At 39.6% G+C, this 25,033-nt stretch overlaps 1 protein-coding gene across 11 annotated transcripts in view; it reads right to left on the bottom strand.

The window, feature by feature from the left end:
• LOC129755813 (uncharacterized) overlaps nucleotides 1–25,033 on the bottom strand; it is a 263,710-nt gene that overhangs the window by 37,774 nt on the left and 200,903 nt on the right. For all 11 annotated transcript variants that reach the window (XM_055752472.1, XM_055752474.1, XM_055752477.1 and 8 more), the window contains one exon: nucleotides 20,409–20,828. In XM_055752472.1, coding sequence (XP_055608447.1) covers nucleotides 20,409–20,828 — 420 coding nt within the window. The remainder of the gene's footprint in view (nucleotides 1–20,408; nucleotides 20,829–25,033) is intronic.

Raw genomic sequence — 25,033 nt, 5'->3', positions numbered from 1 at the left:
ACTCAACTTTCACATGCACAACATTCAGCGTGCTGAATCTCCAGTATGTGGTGTGGTGTGGAAGATCCCTTCCATCTTATATGTGACTGTCCTTCATTTGCCAGACTACGTTTTTGGACTCTGGGATCTTACGCTATAAGCGAATCTGAGTTTAAAAAAATAAACTAAAAAAACATGCTATCATTCCTTACCGAATGTAGAAAAGAGCTTTAATTCTAATAATCCCTAGTGGAAAGGCTTTGTGCCATCTTAAATAGATTGAATTTATTTCTATAAGGTACACCGGGGTAAGTGTGGACGGGTTTTCGTATAGTTCAACTTTAAAAAATCATAAAAAAATCGGCATTGGAGCAATTTTGATAAATTGACGTTCAATGTGATGCAGAACATGTTTTTTACAAAAGCTGAAGAGATGAGCTCGATAGAAGCAAAGCGAAAAAAGTTATCACGCAAATCGTTATGGACGGCTGGTGTCTTCACTTACCCCGCTTTATGGGGTAAGTGTGGACGGTAGATTTTCCCTTTGATTTCTCAGGAAATTTTCAAAAAATTTGTGTTTTCTTGGTTGAATACGTTACTTTATTGCTCGATCCGTCCAAAATTTTGAAAAAAAGTTCATGATACCATAATTATAGTGGGTAATTTATGTTACAACACACGAGATCCGATTTCATCAAAAACATAGAACAAATAAGTACTTTACTCAAATTTTCATGATCCGAATGCTTAATATAGCTAAATAATACAACTCATAAAGGATGAAGGACAGAAAATTGAAAAAATGTGTAAACATCAAGTCTTTTTAAAGCCGTCCACACTTACCCCATGTAGGGGTTGGAGACAAAATTTTAGTTTTTTGTAAATAAACTCTTTTTTCTTAATTTTTAACCGCCGTTTCTTTTCCTAACTGGTTGTTTGGAATGTAAGGATTGTTTCAATGTAGAGTTTTTCATCGAGAGTCAGCTAGTTTAGGAGAAATTTGCAATTGAAAAAGGTGCACATCAACTCGACATCGTAGTTGAAAATAGAAAATTCCGAAAAAGTCGCTGTAAACAACCGTTATAGTCTGAATCGTATCTTTTTCACAGTTATTGGATAGATTACAAGTAAATTGAACATTCTGCATCAAAAGTTTGAAAAAATAGTGCACAGTATTGTTTTTATAGCCATCGTCCACACTTACCCCGCGTACACACTTACCCCGGTGTATCTTAATCGAATAATCGACACAAAAACATGAAGGGCATCAAAATGAAAGAAATAGATGAAAAATGAAATACCTAATCGCTTCTGTATTTTTATTAAAAACTCAACAGAATAGTTGAAAGGGCCAATATTCCCCCTAATTCTGTGTCTTAATTCCAGATCAGAATTTGAAATGTGAGCCAAGAAGTGTATTTTATTTCATGAATTTGTAATTTTAACTCTGATGATTTTGGTTCCAATCTGAATAAATTATTTCAATTATTTATTTTTAATCCAATTCTGAAAAAATATGAATTTCAAATGATGAAAATGATTATGATTTTCCAATTCTGGATCGCCATTATGAAGCTTTGGTTTGTTCGAATTCTGACTAAGAATTAAATTGAGGAACTTGGAATCTTAATATTAAAAAATCTCAGCATGGTTTCTTATTCTCTTTTCTGATGTTCGGAAAACTATTATTTAATTATTGAAAATGAGTTTCGAAAATCATGAATCAAATAATCAGTTTCGAAAAAATCATGAATTCGAGTTTCGAAAACCATCAAAATTTCATCAAAACTAGAATTCATGATTTTTTAAACTAGTGAAACCAAATTTGAACCGTGATTTTAAAATAGCTTTTTAATTTTTAATTTCTAATGATGATTCAAACTGAAGATAATAGTCCTAAACTGGATACAAAATTCGAAATATGCAAACCGAAAAATAATTTGGGTTTGTTAATATGTAACCAGAACCTCTAGAATGAGTTATATCTCATTTTAAATTTAAACTCAGCGCTCAATTTCTATCAACAAGTGAGATAATTTTTAAAAACTGTAGCAGAAGTTTTCGAGGTTCTGGCATCAGTTCTGAGTCAAGATTGTTACTCCTTGAATAACCTGAATCATCAAAATGTGATTAAGAATTTGAAATTTTAAGTGCAGAGTAGAACACCTCGCTTGCTTTTTTTGGACCCTCATGGGAACACCCTTTATTAAGTTGAGAGATTTGAAATAACTAAGAAGTGTATTTGAGAAAAAACTGCAACACTCTATTTTGTAAATAATTTTTGAATGCATGGATAAAAATTGCTGAATTACTCAGTGAAGTTACCTAGAAATGTAATGTTAACATGTGTAAATTTTTGTAACAATAGGATAAACGGTTTTTGAGATAGCATCCAATAAGAAATTATAAGATCAAAAATTTTAGGTAAGATCGTGAAAAATTCATGGAAGTCCCAGTGGGAAACCTCAAAACAACTTGAAATCAACTCTTCTAACAAAGTTGTTATGGTAAATCGTAAGATGAAATCTAGAAGATCTAACAGTGGGTTAAAACTTGAATAGAAGTGCAGATGATTGATTCTATGAAGGTAAGGAATGGCAAAGGCTTGATCGAGCGCAATCCAAAATTTTCGATTGGTTCGTTCAATTGACTAATAAACAGGTTGACTTCATGCCTACAAGGTGAAAAAGCTGCCACTGGTGAAATAAACAAAATACGGTGGTCAAATATTGGGATCGCTTGCGGGGGTATATTTATGAAAAAATGTTCTGTACTGTAAAACAAACTTTTCAGCGGGCACCCCGATCTATTGCCAGAAAATTTTCGTTGACGCATGGATGTTCCGTAAATAAACAAGGAACAAAAATTTAAAAATTTGATGTCTAGTAGGGGAAAAATTGTACAAGACCCATTCCATTGTTTCTCACAAATACACTAACCTACGTCTTCGAATGATGTTTTTTATTCATTTTTATTGTAGCAAACAAGCTTTTTCATCATTCAATAGATGAGAAATTCACAAAAACTACTTTAGTTTTTAGAAACAGAATAATTGATGGAATCAGCGTGAAACGTTTTATTTTTCATAAGTAACATATAAGGTACCAGGCTGGTGAACCAGCCTGCGTAATCTGATGAAACTATAACTTATCGGTTTTCCATTTGTGTGCACTTTCGGAAGACTATAAATATTTTGTTGTATATTATTAACTTCCTACAAATTTTAACAAAAATCAATCATATGAAAATTGGGGCAGAATGTCTACAAGACTACGTGTTTTACGCTCAAATTTTGAATGCTGTTAACTTTTGAGAAAACCCTAATTTCAAAACAAAATTCCATTCTTTTTATTTGCCGACTCCCAAATTTCGATAAAAATGCATAATTATAACAAATTTCGTCATTGTTCGAGTTAAAAAGGTGCACCAATATTCGACTCGAAAAAATTATCGGCCGTCATGTTAACCGCGATATCAGTAAAAAAAATTAATTGCGTTGCTTGCTTGAAGGCATTTTATCTAAAAGGATATAAAAAATGTATTTTGAAAAGTGAAATTTTCGATGAGGCAATATTAAATGATTTTTAGCCAGAGAATGGTAAGTTTACAAAATACGATAAACGTGTAATTAAACATATAATGTTTCAATAATTACATTCCGAACAATCATTGTTCCATTTCTTACCACGCTTTCTGTTAGGTTGGTTTTTTCTGTCCACTAGTTTTGGCGTTCTACCCTGCGGTTTGTTTTCTGGCTCCTGTTTTTTTTAAAATATAGTCAAAGTCGTGTTTTTATGATATTCTTCAATACTGATGTTATGAAATCGCTTGGTACATCTTTGTACCTGAAAATGATCACATTTTCATATGTGATGAAAGAAATTAGAGAAACATGAACTATCAAAGAACGAAAGAACATAAGCCGTAAATATCATGAAAATTTCGAAAAAGATACAACGGCTCACCGACAGGACTTGAACCTGCAATCTCCGCTTCGGTACAACGGCGCGTTAGCCAATTCCACCACGGTGAACGTGATGGAACCGGCGAACACGAGCAATCGAGCTCTGCCGATCAACTGCTGGACCCTCTATCGAAACACCATGTATTATATCCCGCATGTGATCTTTCCCTCTATTGATCTCTCTTGTTTCTCTAACCCCACCCATCGACTCGGGATTTTAGCCGAGCCGAGCGGCACTGATTGCTTCTTCATCTGACCAGGGATGCCAACTGTTTTTCAGAAATGTCTGGAAGATTTTGAAAAAAAAAGTCTGGAAAAGTCTGGATGGTAAACTTTATAGCTGACGACCTTTTTTTTTTGGTTGCCAGATTGCCAAATTGTATTGTAGTGCTAAATCAAGGTCTGAGTCTATGTGAACAAAAGCTTGAACAACCGAAAGCTTAGACCCATTCAGCTGTCAAAATAACTTCTGTATTCTGCTTCACAGTAAATTCAGTATTGCCGTTATGAGCTATTGGATTTCAATTGGATTTGTTTTTTTTATCAAAACGTTGAGTTATACCAATTTCTGGACAAATCTGGATAATTTATGAAAAGTCTGGACCAGACAACATGAGGTCTGTATTTCTGGATGACACATAAAAATCTGGAAGAATCCAGAAAAATCTGGAAGGTTGGCAACGCTGCATCTGACCGTAAGTTGCGGCAAACCCGAAGCAATCGAGCATGTGCTCGCTCGGCTAAAATCCCGAGTCGATGGGTGGGGTTAGAGAAACAAGAGAGATCAATAGAGGGAAAGATCACATGCGGGATATACATGGTGTTTCGATAGAGGGTCCAGCAGTTGATCGGCAGAGCTCGATTGCTCGTGTTCGCCGGTTCCATCACGTTCACCGTGGTGGAATTGGCTAACGCGCCGTTGTACCGAAGCGGAGATTGCAGGTTCAAGTCCTGTCGGTGAGCCGTTGTATCTTTTTCGAAATTTTCATGATATTTACGGCTTATGTTCTTTCGTTCTTGGATAGTTCATGTTTCTCTAATTTCTTTCATCACATATGAAAATATGATATTCTTTCTTTTTAATCTGTCTGTCTGTCTGTCTGTATGTCTGTCTGTTCCCTATAGACTCGGAAACTACTGAACCGATTTGAGTGAAACTTGCCAGGGTGGGGTATTGGAGGCAGGGGAAGGTTCCTATTATGGTCTGAGACCCCTCCCTCTCTCACAAAGGGGGGGAGGGGCCTCCCGAATAAAAGACAATTTTTTGCATAACTCGAAAACCAATCAAGCAAATGGTATCAAATTTGGCATGGGGTGGTATTTGGGAACGAGGAATATTTCCATGAATGTAAGGTACCCCTCCCTCCTCTCAGTGGGGTGATATAAAGGGGGGAGGGGGCCTACTTTACAATTTTTCAAATATCGGGAGAAATAATCAAGCTAATGGAACCAAATTTGGCATGGAAGGGGAATGGAATACGAGAAATGGTTCTATGATTATTTCAGACCCCTCCCTCCTTCCAGAGGAGATACATGAAGAAGGGGGGGGCTTAACCCTTTTTTATTGCATAACTTGAAAACTATTCGAGCAAATGAATCCAAATTTGACTTGGAAGAGTATTTGGGAACGATAGATAGTTCTATGAATGTTTGGTACCCCTCCCCCCATCCAGTGATAAGATAGAAAATGGGGAGGGGGCTTCGTTACAATTTTCAGAATTACTGGAAAACTAATCAAGCAAATTAAACCAAATTTGGCATTGGAAGGTATTTGATTACAATGAAAGTTTCTATGATATTTTGAGAGCCCTCCGTTCTTCCAGTGGGAAAATCTTAAGGGAGGAGGGTGCTTCCTTACAATTTTTTATGCCTCTCGGGAACTTACCCAGCAAATAGAACGAAATTTGGCTTGGGAGGATATTTGAACACAAGGATTGTTTTTGTGAATATTTGGTACTGCTGCCTCCTTCCAGTGGGGTGATAGGAAGGAGAGAGGGTGGCTCCTTTACAGTTTTTTGCATAATTCGAGAACCAATAGAGCTAATGGAAATAATTTTGGCATTTGGATACGTAAAATAGTTATTTGCTTATTTCAGACTTCTTTCTCCTTCAATTGGGGATACAGTTAGTGTTGGGCCATGAACAACCTTTAGTGGACGTGGGGCGGCGCTTGGAAAACAACCACCGATGGGACTCATTCCCCTCGTGGAAGTGAGTCTCTCCCAGACAACCTCAGTTGTTGTCTCACCGGTGGAGGCAAGTCCTCGGACTGTACCTGGGCGGGCCAAGGCCGGGTCGATCACTGTCTTCCACAGTGATCGCAAACTCTTTCTAAAGATGGCTCTGAAAAGAGCCGATTGGTTGTGGAATCGGAACAAGAGCAGAAGCGAAGCAAAAGAGAACTCGTTGATTTACTGCTGGCGTTTATACATCTTTATTTCTCTTGAAACTATTTACACTTAACTTGACACGTCTTCTTGTATAAGCACTTGTCGCTACGAGCAACGTTGGCTGCTGCTCTCTTCAGGTGGCCTTGATGCAGCCCACTGCTGGCTGGCTCTCTTTTTGAGCCGCTCTCGACTCTCCCGGGATGATGTTGCTCGCTCGACGGTTGGATTAAAACTCTCCCCGCGGAGACGCGACCGCTTGCTTTTATAGCTCTCGCTACTTGGGCGACGCGCAACGGGTTTTCTCCATTCTCTCGGTTTCTCCCATTCTTCAGTCCGCTTGGTGGACTGAACAGTTAGGAAAGGCGGGAGCTCAAGAATTTTTCTTACAAATGGAACGATTCACTCCTTTGAGGTAGGGGATAGGTAGGAAAAGGGGCTTTGATACAAATTTTATAGCATAACTCGACAACTAATAAAGCGAAGAACCCAATTTTCGAATGAGAAAGTATCCGAGCACAACAAATGTTTTTTCCTGTGGTTTAGCAACCTTTCCCTCCATTCAGTGGAACGATAAAAAGTGGGAAGAGGGTCTCTCATACACTTTTTTTTTTTTAATATTTCGATAACTAATCGAAAAAATGGAATAAATTTGTATGATTGGAGCATATTTGTGTACGGGAAATGTTTCTTCGATGGGTTGAGACACCCTTCTCTTGCCAAAGGGGAGATATAAAGTGGGGAAAGGGTCACTCATTTTTTGAACAACTCGAGAACTTATCTAAAATGGAGCCGTATATGACATGGGATTGTATTTGTATACAAGAAGTGTTTTTGGGATGATATAAGACTTCCCTTCCTTTCATTAGGGATAAAGGAATGGGGGAAATGGTCACTCTAACAATTTGTATAACAATTCGAGAACGAATAGGTAAAATAAGTGTCCCGTGACGTTATTTTGTTACAAAAAATTGTTACAATTATTGACTGGGTCACAAAAAACCCAAAGTCTAAAATCACATAAAATTTAGACGTACACGCCGACCGGTCTACCACATATCAAGTGACATTTGACCAAACAGAAAAAGTGGGAAAAAAGCTTCACACGTTTTCCCGACGCGTCTTTCCAAAAGTTTGGAAAACGCTAATTAAGAAATTGTGGTCCGCAGCAAACAACCCGTCAACACTCCGAGATTCGGGAATTCCGGATAGTGCCAGGGGAAAGGAACCCCTTTGCGTCCGAATCGACCCAGCAAAGATCCGACGAGATCCAGCACGAAGAGGCCTTCTGAAAAGAGGGCTTTTTTGTGGTGTGGCATTTTCCACACACACGTGGAATCGTCGCCGCGTTGGATCATCGCTTGCAGGAGACTACCGGTGTTGGATCGCTTCAAGGGTGCTTACTGCCGAAGAGAAGTCAATTCCGGCCAGCACTTGAGGGAGCTGTTCACCTCGAAGTGAACTGTGGTGACCCTCAGTGCGCAGCGACCAACACCACCGGAGCGGATTGCAAATTATTTCAGGCACTCTTGCCTACTGTACTTTATTCCCCGGCCACTAGCGCCGTAGGGGAAGTTACCCCGGAGAACAAAACCGGGTCAGCGGTTATTTGTATTCCGGCCACGAGCGCCGAAGGGAATTTGAGTGCCGTTGTTTAAGCGCCGATTAAGGTGCTGTTTTTTTTATTTCGGCCACCAGCGCCAAGAGGGACGTTGCTCGTGTTCCGACCCCGAGCAATGTCCATAAGTGGATGTCGGGTTTGTGAGTGCTGATTGAGTGGCCATTTGTTCATCCGGCCCCCAGCGCCAAAAGGACCTTGCTCGTGATCCGGCCCCGAGCAAAGGCCAGTGTTTGATGCCGGGAATTGCCGCCCAACAAGGCGTTTCAAGCTAGTGTTCCAGCCTCGAGCGCTGAAGGGATTCTTGCGTCGTTTTCTTGCCGAGAAGAGGAGCGTGATGTTCCGAGCGTGAACATATCACCAGAAACATCAAGATTGCAGAGCAGCAAGATTGCTGCAATTTAAAAATTCCGGCAAGAGATCTGCCACATTGGCGCCCGAATAAAATAGAACTTTTGTAAAATACTACAAAAATAAAATTTAAAATGGACATAATTGATTTGAATGATGAGGAAATTGATTACGAGCTTCGGCTCAGAAACAAATTTGACCTTGGTTTTAGCAATCGCAGAACTAAACTTAGTGCGTTGCGATCATTAATCACGGAGGAGAAAAAAGCAAACACTTTTGCTAAGTCCTCAGATCACGTGATGAATATTGAAGATAATCTCAACATATGTTTAACAAACTTAGAAGCGATGAAATTAAATACACGTAAAGCTGTCATTGATAACGATTCGAATTCGAAAAAGCAATTGCTTTCGCGTCTTGAGCATTACCGCAATAGATTGGATTTAATTCCTAAGGATCAACCGCGTAGTGAGTTACTAGTGCAACTTACAAGTGAAGTGAAACAGTTACATACAATATTGACATCGAATGAAGATACTGGTGGTGTAGACAACACTCAGCTTGAGGCAGCAGCAAATTTGACGATTTCGACCAGTATGCCGAGAACATCCAGCCCTTTTAGAGGTTTCGGTGAAGAGGATTTGAGGAACGATCGAAGCACCAGGGGTGCAACTGTACCATCGACAGATCCGGTCAATTTAAGTCGTCGGATGGAAACTATGCAGAGAACTGGAGCAATCCCCAAATCCAACACCAACGCAGATGCGAGACGTGACATCGATTCCAACAAAAGGAATCAAACGGAGCTGTTGGAAGAGATCTTAGAAAGACTGAGGCAGTTACCCATTGCGCAGCCACAACAAGTAATCCAGAATCATCAGACACTTCATCAAAACACTAATGCAGCTCTGCAGCAAGTAGAGATGCATCAGGCGCCGCCGTTACCAGATCGAGGCAATTCTCAGAGGCATCGAGGTTTACATCGGGAGAATCAGAACAATGAAATGTCGCAGGAGCTCCGAGATGAAGTATTGCTTTCGATTCTCAGGGAACAGAATAGGCATCAAAGAGGACCAAGAGGAAAACCAATTCACGCCTGGCCTTTTAAGTATGACGGAAAAGGTAGTCCTTTGGATCTGATTATTTTCATTAAGAAGGTAGAGAAATTTGCAATGACTGATGACATGAATGGTGACGAGTTGATGTCACAAATAAAATTTCTGCTAGTTGGCAAAGCTTTAGACTGGTTTTGCTTGTCATGCAACGCATATATTTCCTGGGACGAATTCAAAACAAAAATTAAACAACAATTCATTCCACGAGACTTTGCACAGTTGATAAGAAAACAAGTATATTGCAGAGTACAAAAGCCGAATGAATCTTTTGAAACTTTCAATTGGGAAATGACTTTAATGTTTGGTGCAGCTGATCCTCCATTTTCGGAGATGGACCAATTCCACATCATTAGGACGAACTTGAATCAACACTTCAGGCTAGTAACTATCGCCGCTCAAGTTTCATCACTGGCTAGCTTAATCAAAGTATGTGAAGAGGTGGATGAAGCGAATATCAATAGTGGTAGTTTCGCAGCAAATTCAAATCGACCACAAGAATTAGGACGAGCAAACGTTTACAGACAGCTTAGACCACAGATGCAGAGGGACAATAGGCCAACAGTTCAACACGGAATAAACGCAATTGAAAGTGAGAACACACAACAATGGAATTCGTCGTTGATGCAGCATAACATGCTAGACTCATCACAACAGTACGACAGCAATATACCTCTAGATCCATCGATACACAACTATCAATCCACAAGGGAAAGACAGACCGAAGTATCCGAATTTGGAAATGAACTGAATGGTGCAGGTTGCAACGCAGTTCAAGTGGACAATAAAGGGCAAAACTTCAGAATAATGAATCGCCCAACACCAATCAACCCGACCACGACATTGAGATGCTGGCAATGCGGCAGAGATGATCATTTCTTCCTCACGTGCCCATTTCCGAAAACACACCTGTTTTGCTATCGTTGCGGGAAGCAAGGTTACACGGTACGGAACTGTACTGATTGTATCCAAATGGCCAGAGATCTCATGCAAAGCCATCCGGGAAACGCCCGAGGCGGCAACTGCTAGAGGGTCCAATTTTGCTGCCGAAAACCAAACTCGACCCCACCAAATGTACAGTTAAAAACTTCGGCCAGTCAAACATAGCAGTACACAACATCACCACAATTGATAACAGGCCGTATCTTGACGTGACATGCAGAGGAATCCCGATGAAAGGCATGCTGGACACAGGAGCAATGTGTTCACTCCTAGGAGGTAGTAAAACCAAAATTGCGGAAACTCTTAAACTACAGAAAATTCCAGGACGAGGATCAATATTCACAGCCGATAACACAAAACACAACATATCACACTACGTCATGCTGCCGCTAGAACTCAATGGTAAGCGACACGTTATGCCAGTAATATGCTTAGAGAACCTACCTGACAGTTTTATTCTGGGAATGGATTTCTTTAACAAATTTCAAATGAAATTACTCGTGAACAGCATCGCAGAAGACAACAATGCTCGCTTAAACAGTCTATCTGAGCAACAAAAACAGCGATTGAAAGAAGCAGTGGAAGAATTCCCTTCATCTGAATCGACAGGCAAGCTAGGAAGAACACATCTGTACACTCACACAATTGACACCAATGGAGCAAAACCAGTGAAGCAACGGTTCTACACAATGTCTCGCTTCATTCTGCAAGATGTTAATAAGGAAGTTGACAGGATGTTAAAGATGGGTGTGATAGAAGAAGCTTTCTGCTGTCCGTGGAACTCTCCTGTAGTAGCAGTTCGTAAGAAAGACGATTCGATACGCTTGTGTTTGGACGCAAGAGGACTGAACAAAATCGTAGTGCCAGAAGCTTTTCCCATTCCTCAAATAGCAGCAATAATGCAGAATCTCAGCGGAAGTAAATGGTTGGCGTCAATCGATCTAGAAGCAGCTTTTTGGCAAATACCATTAGACCACGCCTCGAAACCAAAAACTGCATTCACAATTCCACAGCGCGGTCATTTCCAGTATTGCGTAGTTCCATTCGGACTTTGCACTGCTAGCCAGGCACTTGCCAGAGTTATGACGAGTTTGTTTATTGATTTGGAACCTGAAGTTTTCGCATATCTGGATGATATAATCATCGCAGCCAATTCCTTCGACAGATTTGTACACCTGTTAAAAGAAGTAGCCTATCGACTCCGAAACGCAGGATTCACCATTAACAAAAAGAAATCGAGCTTTTGTTTACCCAAACTGAAATATTTAGGGTACGTTCTGGACGAGAACGGGTGGAACATTGACCCCGACAAAACATCAGCAATCACCAATTTCCCACAGCCCACTAACCGAAAAGATGTCCAACGTTTTCTAGGTATGGCTGGCTGGTACAGGCGCTTTATCAAGAACTTCGCCAAAGTTGCTGTACCACTGACAGAACTGACGAGATCCAAAACGAAATTTCGATGGTCCGAAGATGCCGAATTAGCTTTTCAACGTCTCAAACAATGTCTAACCACTGCACCAGTTCTAACAACGCCAGACTACACAAAACCTTTTCAAATAGCATGTGATGCTAGTGAAATAGCCATCGGTGGAGTCCTGACTCAAGGAGAGGATGCAGAGGAAAAAGCTATTTGTTACCACTCAGAGAAACTTTCATCGTCTGAACGAAAATATTCCCCAACGGAGCGTGAATGCTTGGCGGTTATAAGATGTATTGAAAAATTCAGGGGATACGTCGAAGGCTCCCGATTTATCGTGTATTGTGACCATGCTAGTTTGAAATATCTTCGAAACATGAAAAACCCATCAGCTCTGATGTCCCGATGGATTCTGCGACTCAACGCCTTCCAGTTTGATATAAAATATCGAAAAGGAGCATTGAACAAAGTACCAGACTGCTTAAGCAGAATCGAAATCAACTCACTACAGCTATCCAACGATCCATGGTATTCGAACTTAGTAAAAGGAACTACCGAAGATCCCGATAAATTCCCGAATTTTCGCATCGTTCAAGGTGAACTATTCAAACACTGCACCACTACAGATGAAGTTGGTGCAAGAACGCACGTTTGGAAGCAGGTTATTCCCGATGAAGCAAGGCAGGAGGTAATACGAAAGCATCACGACATACCTACAGCAGCGCACCTGGGTGCAGATCGCACGTTGCAGAAAATACAAAAATCATTCTATTGGCCAAACATGGCAGTAGACGTCAAGAAATATGTACGAAACTGTTCCGTTTGCAAGGCAGTCAAGGCGCCAAATGAATGCTTAACACCGACAATGGGAGGTCTGAAACCTGCAGCTCAACCATGGGAATTAGTATCGATCGACTGGGTCGGTCCGCTAGTAAGGTCGAAGAAAGGGAACACAGTAATCCTCGTGATTGTCGACTGGTTTACAAAATATGTAATCGCTCAACCGTTCAGATCTGCTGAAACAGGCGGAATGATAAATTTTCTAGAGAAATATGTATTCCTTAAATTCTCAACGCCTCGCATAATACTAACAGACAACGGATCTCAATTTAAAGCCATTGCGTTTGTCTCTTTACTCCGAAGATACAAGATTGAGCACATGAAAACTGCTTTCTATTCACCAATGTGCAATAACGCCGAGCGGGTGAATCGCACACTCATCACTTGTGTACGAGCACTCATCGATGACGACCACCGATCATGGGACGAACATCTGCAGCAGATAGTTTGCGCGATCAACACAGCGAGACACGAAGTATCCGGGATCTCGCCACACTTCGCTAACTACGGCCGAGAAATGATCGTGTTCACCGAAAACTACAAGATACAGGATCTGAACGCTTCCAAGAATCCTCAGGAAGAGCAGCAGAAACGAATCAAAGCACTATCAAAAGTACATGACTTTGTAAGACAGCGAATTCGAGATGCTCACGAAAAAAGCATGGCAAGGTACGACCTTCGAGCCCGAAATAGGAGTTTCGAAGTAGGTCAACTAGTTTGGAGAAGATCGTTTCAGCTTTCATCGAAGTCAAAACAGGAAACAAAAAAACTGGGACCCAAATTTGTTCCTTGTTTCGTAAGAGAACGGATAGGCGCTAACAACTACCGATTAGAAGATGTCTCCAGCGACTACCAGGGTGTATACCACGCCAAAGACATCAAATCGGATTAAAATCCTGTTCCATTATATAAATCAGCTACGTAAGATGACATCCACACAGTCAGCCAACGAACAACAACAAAACACGCAAAGCGGCGAAGAAAACAAACCGTTAACCGAACGAGAAACATCGGACTAAATCAGCTACGTAAGATGACATCCACACAGTCAGCCAACGAACAACAACAAAACACGCAAAGCGGCGAAGAAAACAAACCGTTAACCGAACGAGAAACATCGGACTAAATCAGCTACGTAAGATGACAATCCACACAGTCAGCCAACGAACAACAACAAAACACGCAAAGCGGCGAATAAGACAAACCGTTAACCGAACGAGAAACATCGGACTAAATCAGCTATGTAAGATGACAATCCACACAGTCAACCAACAAACAACAACAAAACACGCAAAGCGGCGAAGAAATCAAACCGTCAACCGAACGAGAAACATCAGAAAATAATCAGCTATGTACGAAGGCAAATATAACAGCCAACCAACAAACAACACCAAAACACGCAAAGCGGCAAAGCAGACACTCCGGTCTCCAAAAGAACAACTAGCAACATCGAAACACGCATATCGGCATCGGCAAACCACGCAGCTACGAAAGACGACAACCAAACAGTCAACCAACTAGCAACTTCAAAATACGCACAGCGGCAAAGTAATTAAACCGTTCACCGAGTGCTAAACAGCACAACAAGAAACAGCTATGAACTACGGCAAAGTCAACGAACTACGTCGAGAACTAACATCAACACCAAAATACGCACAGCGGCTAAGAATCAATCCTTCACCAAAAAACAAAACATCACTACACCACGCAGCTATGAATAATGACTAAAGTCAACCAGCAACATCCAGGACTACTAGCAACATCAAAACACGCACAGCGGCCGAAGAAAACAATCCAGTTCTTCGAACGTGTAATATCGCTAGAACCACGAAGCTGTAAAAAACGACAAAGTCAACAAACTATGCCTAGAACCACTAGCAGCATAAAATACGCCTCGCGGTACCAAAAAATGCTCTTTGACAAAAAACGAAACAACATCAAGCTTTACTAGACTGCCATACCTGTAAACAACTGTTAGTAAGCACCAATCATTCGAAAACACCAACAGGTAGAACAACCTGAAGTCGACACAGTTATGAATGAAGACATCAGTCGCCGAACCATGCTTGGAAACATCTGTCAAGCTAAAAATACGCAGCGCGGTTAAGTAAAAATACTTCAAGTTAATCAATGAACAATAATGTCAATTGAAAATTATCGCTAATCGGTCAAGACTCTAAGTCATCATATCGCAAAATTAATGTTAAACAAATCAAAATCCAAGGCAAAATATTCCATTCTTATCATGTCCATAATTCCTCATTGTAGTATAATCAGATATTGTAGTTCTAAAGACATAATAATCAAACCCTCAACAAACATACTCCACCAACCATAACCTAAGCAATAGCCACCCCATCAAACGAAGAATACAGATGAATGTTCTACGGAGAGAAGCAAATACAACAGTACCTATGAAGCACATCTTCCAGAACTTAGCTGGAATGCTGATTGACACAGAATGCAATCAGTTCAAATTTTAGTTCAAGTATTAGCCCGAACATAAGCTGCAAGCGCTATGCAGTTTTGTGAGACACCAAGACACTCGTCGTAGCCGCAAATTGCGGGAGGATTTATCGAGAGTGTATTACTTAAGTTTTGAGTCTTCTTCCAAAGAACTACCATCATCAAGAAACCACACCCAAAAGCCACCAAACCATAGCCCAAGACCAAAGAACCATTCAACCACACCACAGAGAAAAATCCGAACAGGAGAAGCATATACGTTAGCAGTAAGCAAATTTTCCAGAGCATAGCTGGAAGGCTGACAACGAGATCAGCGAAGCTTAAGTTCAAGCATTAGCACTAAGTTAAATTGCAACATTTTGCAATTGTAAGAGATATCAAACACTCATCGTAGCTGCAAAGATCGCAGAGAATAATTTGTCGAGAGTGTATTAGTTAAGATAACAAGACTTCTCCTGTTATAAGACCGAAACATAACGCTGGTAAAATTTTGTGAATTTGTCATAAAAATTCACAAAATTTTAAGATAAATTGTAGATTGTGTTACAATTATTGACTGGGTCACAAAAAACCCAAAGTCTAAAATCACATAAAATTTAGACGTACACGCCGACCGGTCTACCACATATCAAGTGACATTTGACCAAACAGAAAAAGTGGGAAAAAAGCTTCACACGTTTTCCCGACGCGTCTTTCCAAAAGTTTGGAAAACGCTAATTAAGAAATTGTGGTCCGCAGCAAACAACCCGTCAACACTCCGAGATTCGGGAATTCCGGATAGTGCCAGGGGAAAGGAACCCCTTTGCGTCCGAATCGACCCAGCGAAGATCCGACGAGATCCAGCACGAAGAGGCCTTCTGAAAAGAGGGCTTTTTTGTGGTGTGGCATTTTCCACACACACGTGGAATCGTCGCCGCGTTGGATCATCGCTTGCAGGAGACTACCGGTGTTGGATCGCTTCAAGGGTGCTTACTGCCGAAGAGAAGTCAATTCCGGCCAGCACTTGAGGGAGCTGTTCACCTCGAAGTGAACTGTGGTGACCCTCAGTGCGCAGCGACCAACACCACCGGAGCGGATTGCAAATTATTTCAGGCACTCTTGCCTACTGTACTTTATTCCCCGGCCACTAGCGCCGTAGGGGAAGTTACCCCGGAGAACAAAACCGGGTCAGCGGTTATTTGTATTCCGGCCACGAGCGCCGAAGGGAATTTGAGTGCCGTTGTTTAAGCGCCGATTAAGGTGCTGTTTTTTTATTTCGGCCACCAGCGCCAAGAGGGACGTTGCTCGTGTTCCGACCCCGAGCAATGTCCATAAGTGGATGTCGGGTTTGTGAGTGCTGATTGAGTGGCCATTTGTTCATCCGGCCCCCAGCGCCAAAAGGACCTTGCTCGTGATCCGGCCCCGAGCAAAGGCCAGTGTTTGATGCCGGGAATTGCCGCCCAACAAGGCGTTTCAAGCTAGTGTTCCAGCCTCGAGCGCTGAAGGGATTCTTGCGTCGTTTTCTTGCCGAGAAGAGGAGCGTGATGTTCCGAGCGTGAACATATCACCAGAAACATCAAGATTGCAGAGCAGCAAGATTGCTGCAATTTAAAAATTCCGGCAAGAGATCTGCCACAAAATGTTTCTATGATAGTTTGAAACCCTCTGCACATTCTAAAGGCACAACGAAGATTTCATATACAAAAAAAAAAATATTTTGGCATAAGCTATAAACTTATGAAGCAAGGATTAAAAAGATTAAAACACGGATTAAAAAAAATTAATAAAGATTTCAAAATAAAAAAAATGCATTTTCTTTTAGAAAAACATTTCAACAGTTTTGAAATTGGATTTTAAACTTTTGTGCAAATAAATGAAAAGTTAATAACTAAGTACCAAAAATTTCAATAACTTCTGGAAGGTGTAGCAAAGCACACCGGGTCAGCTAGTAATACATAAATCTGATCCCTGAATCGCCGTCAACTTTCAATTTGGTTCTTAAATGATTGGTATCGCTGTTAATAGCAATTATGCTTAACTAGTGCGTCTTGTACAGTTTTCCCCTACTTTGGAAGGTCTAATTTGGAAGGTCAAGGATCCAGGGAGCAGAAGACGTCAGAAATAGCTACGATTTCAAAAAGATGTGGTTCAGGGTACACATAATATTTTTTTTTTGTGATGGTCCCTTAGGCCCATTTGGGTCCTTCCTCCACCCCATACGCTTCTTTAGAAGTGGGAGGGACATTTTATCCTTTGGATATTTAAATTTAACATTTATTTTCTTATTCTGTACGACTTTTTCGTCTTACTCCCGCGTATGTCCATCACCGTACAATTTCATATCTGATTTTTTTCAGATCTTCATCACTTTTTTATGATCCTTTTTAGGATTGGTCCTTTTATCAAATAGTCTGTTTTATGTGTTGTATTGTTAGTTTCTTAAAGGTGCTTATATTGACACTGTCTTTGATGCTCGGCGGTAAATTGTTGAACATTTTCAGTCCGTTGTAGAAAAGAGAGCGTTTGCTAATCTCCTTTTTAGTGTTGGGCAGTCTGAAGTCTTGTGCTCTTCTGGTATTGTATCTGTGTATGTCGATCCCGTACTGCAGGCCTTCCATCAAATAAGATGGTAACATTCCATTTTTCATTTTGTATATAAAAATTAAACTGTTGTATGCAATCCTTTGTTTAACTGACAACCATTGAAGAATATCCAGCATTAAAACACTAGGAGTGTATCGATTACAACGTATTACTACTCGCATTATTTTATTTTGTATTCTTTGCAGTCGATTTGTTTGTGTATCAGATGCATTGAGCAATATTGTGGCGCAATAGTCGAAGTGTGGCATTATAACAGATTTCACATAAATTATTTTTGACCAGAAAGTCATGTATCGGCTAATTCGGCAGAGTATACCATATTTCACGGCGATTTTCTTAATTGTATAATCGATATGGGCTATGAAATTAAGCTTTTCATCGACTTGTATTCCCAAATATTTGACTTGGCGCACTCTTTCGATGGCACAACCATCAATGAGCAAATCTGGACAAACTCCAATCTTCCGGTTACCAATAACCATCCAGTTGGTTTTGTTTATATTTAGACATAATTTTCTACGTTTCAGAAATTCTGCGATATTTTCTAAATCGGCATTTGCCTCTTGAATGACAAGCTCTAAGTCATTACCATTCCAGTATGAGACGGAATCATCAGCAAACAGTTTAAGACGACCATATCTTAGGCAGTTTTTCATGTCATTAATATACAATATGAATAACAAGGGACCCAGGACACTTCCTTGTGGGACACCTAGATTATTTTCTCGAAATCTCGAATAAGATGAACCATATCTTGTTCTTTGCATTCGGCTATTCAAGTAGTCCTTAAACCAGTTTAGAGCCGTTCCGTTGATACCTATTCTTTCCAGTAGTTCTACCAGCTTTAGCCGATCAATTGTTTCAAAAGCTCTTTTGAAGTCCAGAAATACTGCAACTGTGTAACTACCGTTTTCCATATTGATCTTCCAATTTCGAAGTATCAAATTTACTGCGGACTCCGTTGAGTGCTGCTTTCTAAATCCAGATTGCTCGTCGATCAATATTCCTTCTGACTCAATAAAAAGTAGAAATTGCTTTTTAACTGCCAGTTCAAGTGCCTTCTCTTGTATTTCCAACATGTTTATCGATCGATATAATTTAGCATCTCTCGCATTTTTCTCTTTCTGAATAGGAATAACAGTCGAACGCTTCCACGTATAAGGTATTTTCCCTAATTGTAGACTGGTATTTATAATATGTCTCAACTGATTTGCTATTACCGGTAGAGAATCTTTAAATACATTCAAAGAAACATTGTCGATACCAGCAGTGGACTTCATATTTTTTACGATTTCATAGAACTCTTCATTACTTACTGTTTCAAATGAACTTAAACTTCCACTATTGTAAATCACATGATCTGAGTAGAAATTAGAACCAGTCGGAATGCTGTCATGGATTTCCATGACACTGTCAATGAAGAAGTCATTAAACTTCTCTGCAATTTCTGATTCATCCGTGATTTCAACCCCGTCGAACAAGACGGAGTCTTCTCTGGCAGCATTTGAACTTATTAATCGTTTGATCGTTTTCCAAAGTACTTTACCATTTGTTTGGTTTCTTTCCAGTTCATCTTGAATCGATTGGTTTTTCGCTTGTTTTATTTTACGCGAGTATTCATTTCTTACAGTTTTGTATTTTCGCCAACTTCTTTCGCTTTTAGTTCTTAAAAATTGTTTATATAGATTGTCTCTTTGTTTTTTCATATCCCTGAGGTTTCTGGAGTACCATTTAGCACCCGAACCTGTACCATTAAGTACGAGTTTTTTCTTAACCTTTTTTTGAACTACAAGTGCATTAACACTATCCTTTATTAATAAATCGAAACATTTTACTGACTCATTAAAGTCTGTGTTTCTCAAGGTTGACATACCTGCCTCAAGAAGCTGGCGAAAAACATTGGCATTATACCGACTCCAATCATTTACAGTCTCTTGAATTTCTGATATGAAATTGCCCAGTTCAAATCCAGCATAAATATTTATTGTCTCATGATCCGATATGCGAAAATCTGGAATTGCAGACGCTTCAGCTCCGTTCACATTCGTGAAAACCAAATCAATTCTAGTGCTGCTGGAAGGAGTTATTCGAGTGTCTTCATTAACAATTTATCTTAATCCGTTTGCCTCCAAAACACGTTTAAGGTCTCTGCACTCTGCTTCGCTATTGTAGTTGATATTGAAGTCTCCACAAACAAAGTTATCGAATTCATCTATAACAATTTCACTTAACCAAGTATTTTCCAAGATATCCAAAAAACGAGCTTTGCTTGCACTCGGAGAATGGTATATTCCGCCAATAACGAATTGTTTTATATATAAATATAAAAAAGTGGCGCCCAAATTTCAAAAAACCAATTTTAATATCGTCACAAAAATTTGCACATGTAGGTAAACATTTCATTACTAGGTAGCTTGACTGACTTTTCATCAATTTCAATCCATGCAATCAAAAATTATTCATAAATTAAAATGATTTTTTTTCGAATACACGCCTTACGTTTAGCAAAGTATAGTTTTTTTTCCATAAAAATGGCCTTTAGTTCAGCCTATCAAAAAAAAATCATAATGCTGTTTGAAAAAATTCGGATTTTACCGCTTCAGGTTTACAGGATCAAGCTATTATAATAAATCCAATTTTGGGCTGAATGTTTAACAATTCAATTTGTTTAAAAAAATCTCAAAAATACCTACAGTAAAAAATAAAACAGTTGAAACTGTAAAGGCTTTGTTGTCAAAATTACCATTTCCTTCGGCCCTCGAGAGCGTCCGCTTTGGGTTGAATCCTACCGGCGGTGGAGGTAGTGCTTGGCGGCCTGGTCCCCGACCTACACTGTACCCATCGTCATCTAATACGGTGTAGTGTTGACCACCGCTCCCGGTTCCAACACCATTCGGACGTCCCGGAATGTTGAGCACATCTTCGATGTACTGCTTCCGGTTCCGGGAGGGACTTCCCGACGGATAACCACATCCGCTCTCGTGGTGCCCATTCAGAAGGGGACCGTGGCCGTTTCGTTTACCGCTGCCTCCCGCATTTCCGGTTGGTCCGTTCCCAAGGGCATTTTTACCAGTCGGATTCCCCTGCTTCGGGAAGCTGAGTCGCATTTCTACATCCGGTGCCATGTCTGGATTGTAGTTACCGGCTACAGTTACTGTCCAACCTGCAACGGAAAGGAAGAGTGGTTGTTGATTAGAAGGGTATTTTTCAATATAGTTTTTCTCAGATATTTTTTGAAGACGAGGTTACACAAGCAAAGTTTAAATTTTGTATCAAATACTTGAAATTTTTTCAACGTAGCTTACCTCAGCCTCAACTAATTTATTTGGACAATCCTTCATAATAACTGCAACAAACTTGTTGATATTTATAAAATTTCGACTTATCGACTTCTGCAGTAGTTTCTTAGTTTATTTGGAAATAAGCTTATTTTACGAATTTGTGTGTAACTATTATTGTGGGAGACTGTTATTTTTTCTCAACTCAAACCAGAAAATGTGTTTAAAACTTTGAAAGTTCTAATGCAAAGCGGTCCCTTGCATAAAATCTTAGGCATAACCAGAAAAGGACAAAATGCATAAGTATGTATGTAACTATATGAGAAGCAGATGAGAAAGAGGCTTTTTATATTTTGTATTGTAAAATTTTTTATCAATTAAAGTCTGTTTCCCATAGAATCTGGTCGCATCTTTTCGTTTACTGCAGCGCCCCTAGTTGTCACATCGCGAATCTATTAACAGTGTTTTGATTCGGATTGTTTGTTTACTTAGTGGTGAAAATTTCATCAAGATTGAAGCAGTCAGTCAAAAGTTATCGACGATGGAACGCGAAAGGCGAGAGAAAATTCTGCACACTCACGTAGAGAAACCGACGTGGTCAGGGGTGAAGATCGCGAAATTCCTGAAATATCCAAAATCGACTGTAAATTCGGCGCAGCAACGTTACCGGGAGACCCTTACGGTGGATCGAGCAAAACAAACCAGGCGTAAAAGTGGAACATATGACCGGAAGCTGCGAGCAAAGGTAATTCGATCAGTTTACTGTGGGATATGAAAAAAGGAATCGTGTCAAATGTTGAATTAAGTCAAACAATGCAACTGGCATCATTATTTGCCAGCATTGTTAGATCTGTCACGAATGATGTCTTTCTCACACCAATCCTCTCTTTCCCTCCAACGGGCTCAGACACAGGTCCGACCAGTTCGTCAGTTGGTTCGTCTGTCGTCGTGGGTCAGACAGGTTGTGCGTTTTGCCGCGCTGAGAACAACGGAAAGTCCGTCGATCAGACGAAGGGAATCCAGATTGTTGTGTGGGTTTTCCGGTAGACTCCCGAGTGGCCCCACATTTACAATAATGGATTTTGGACAAATACCCGGTAACAAATTTTACTATGTGAAGCGTAAAGGGAATGTTGCGGGTAAATTCAAGTTTGTTTTCGCAGATAAATTTGCTCGTAAGTTGATGATTAGGCAAGGGATCTGTAGTTGTGGGAAGAAGACTAAGTTTTTCATCACTGGGGACACAATGAATGGAAATGTTTACAAAAAAGAATGTCTCCAGAAGAGGGTTTTGCCATTCATTCGGTCCCACAAAGGTCCGGTGAAGTTCTGGCCGGACCTGGCAAGCTGCCACTACAGTCACTACAGTGCCAATTGATCAATTTTTATTAATAGGTGAGTTGATGAAAAACGGAATCATTAAAAAAGCGGCTCCACGATGTTTAGATATCGGACATAAAGTTTATGATAAATTTATACCTAGCTTTTCAAAATAAACATCGATTTTCGTAAAATCGTGCTTAACTTAACCAGAAAAAAGTGGCTCCTGAGAGCTGTACATGTAAAAGTGTCACGTCATGGATAATCTTAAATATCTAAATACTTTTCAACAATGAGATCTTTTGTTGAGTTTATTAATTTTGCACCCTGAAAGTTTAGGGAATAAAACTCCCTGATAAGACCTTGAGTGTCATTTGGACACTCCTGGCTTATCTCTTTTGTTACTCAACTCACCCAGCTCTACAAAATTTGTAGTTTTGGAAACCTCGTAATGAAACGTAAATATGTGTCTCAGACACTATTCACCTACAACACTTCAATTTTCCGTTATTCAAAGTCTAAAAAAAAATCCGAAAAAACATGCTTCGGAAAAAAGACTGTAAATTAGAAAAAAACATGCTTCGGAAAAAAATTAGTTACGGAATGCTCGAAAAAAAAATTCACTTAGTTTCCAGAAAAGCTGAAATTAGAAGATATAGGGGAGATGGGGGCATAATGGCCACCTTAAGGAAAACGCTTATTTAACCATAGAGAACAGCTGTAATATGTGAATTACATCATTGTTTTGTGTTCAGACACTCAAATAGTCTATTGCCTAATTGGATGCAACTTGAAAAAGTAGATAAAAACGTTTAAAAATGCATTTTTAAAATTTTTGCCGAAAGCTGAAAACAAGTCACTGTAGAGGCATAATGAGAAACCCCCCGAGGCAGTATGAGCACCATTAATGAAGGCATAATGAGCGTTTTCTGCCGGGAATTCTAGCAGCAAATTCGACTCGATGAAGTCAACTGAGTAATATAGCTACAGCTTGACTTGTATCGTCTGACGATTTGGAAAGATGTCGGAGAGGTAATCAGTAGGCTCGAGTTCGATTCCTGGTCGAGGTGATTTTTTTTTCATTTATCATTCATGATCATGATTGCACTAAACGGTGAGGCGTAGATTCATCAAACAAAGCAATAACAAAATAATCTAGGTCTGTTTGTAGAATTCAAAGAATGAACACATGCTCATACATTATGTTTCTGATGTTTTGTTTGACGGATGATGCTTTGATGCTATTAGCCGTATAATGTAACAATAAAAAAAATCAATCATGAATGGTATGTGCAAAAAAAAATCCCCTCGAACAGGAATCGAACTCGAGTCTACTGATTACCTCTCCGACACCTTACCAATAGGCCAAATCGACAGACGAAACAAGCCAAGCTGTAGCTCTATTATTCAGTTGACTTCATCGAGTTGAATTCGCTGCTAGATTCCCCGGCAGAAAATGCTCATTATGCCTTCATTCAAAGTGCTCTGTTCGCCTCTAGTGAACAAATTAAAGTAAAGAAGCGTTTTAAAATTGATTAAAGTGAAAAATCAAAAATGTTATGATGTTGAAAATTGAGAAACAATGTGTAGATTATGTTGCAGTGCGTACATTTCAGATCAAACTGATTTGAAGGTCATAAAAGCTTATTTGGTGGTGCTCAAAATAATATTTTCAACATTTGAGAAGCTAGCTGGTTATTATTTAATATTTCTGTAAAGATGAGAAGGATATTTCTTTTTTGGTGAAAAATTAATACTATGCACATAGTACGCAACAAATCCTTATGAAAATTTGTTTAAGAAAATACGTACTTATGTAGAAAAAAGGAGTGCTCATTATGCCCTGGGTGCTCGTTATGCCCTCATCTCCCCTACGTTGCATATTAGGATATATTTTTATTATTTTTTTTAAATCACGACCACAAAACATGTAAAAAAGGTGTGTAAAACCCGTACTTTTCTATCAACAAACCGTCAAAATTGTTTAAGTTTAAAAGAGGATTGAAAAGTTGACGTAAGTTTGCACATTTTTGCATTTTTCGATTGTCGAAATAAGAAGCATAGAATTTTTGACGAATTTTCAAAGGTTGCTTTTTTCTGAACTTTTTGTCAGTTTGCATTATTTTCAAATTTTCTTGCACTAAAATTCAACTTTGCACTGGATTTTGAGTTATTTACACAATATTTCCGCAATGAATTTATATTCACCAGAAAGTTAAATTCATATCTAGAATGGTGTAATTTAATAAGCGCTGCGATACTTGACACAAATATGGTAAATGTTAAACTAAAAGTAAATCCAGTAAATTTACGCGGATGCTTGTGTTTTTGTCTGTTTTCGCTCAGAAATTAGAAAAAGTTAGGTACGTTCAGCGTTTTTGGCGCATATAGAAAGGAGTGTAGGTAACGTTCAACGCCAAAATACTCAACTTGTACGAACCACCTTATGATTTGGTCGTTTTTGCCCCCCAATCCCTAGGTCAGGCAAATAGAAATTCGCTGCAGCATTTTTTACTTTTCGGCCAAAAACTGAGCACTTTTTCAAAAGAGTTGTAATCGTTTAAGATAAAAACTCCTGCCGAAACCAAACAAAATCAACAAAACTATTGTTTTATTGATAAGACATGCTCAGTTTGGTGAAATTTGTAAACCTGTGCAATGCAAAACTCTCCTGAAGACTTAAAAAAGTTTTAATAATGATCATTCTAATGGCACAAAAATTGTCACCTGCTCACTGGTTGGTGATTTAATCAGATCGACTTGACGTTTG

The sequence above is a fragment of the Uranotaenia lowii genome, chromosome 3 (genome assembly GCF_029784155.1).
Source record: "Uranotaenia lowii strain MFRU-FL chromosome 3, ASM2978415v1, whole genome shotgun sequence".
NCBI lineage: Eukaryota > Metazoa > Arthropoda > Insecta > Diptera > Culicidae > Uranotaenia > Uranotaenia lowii.
The sequence above is the reverse complement of the archived record's forward strand: the minus strand, read 5'-3'. Positions and strand labels throughout refer to the sequence as shown.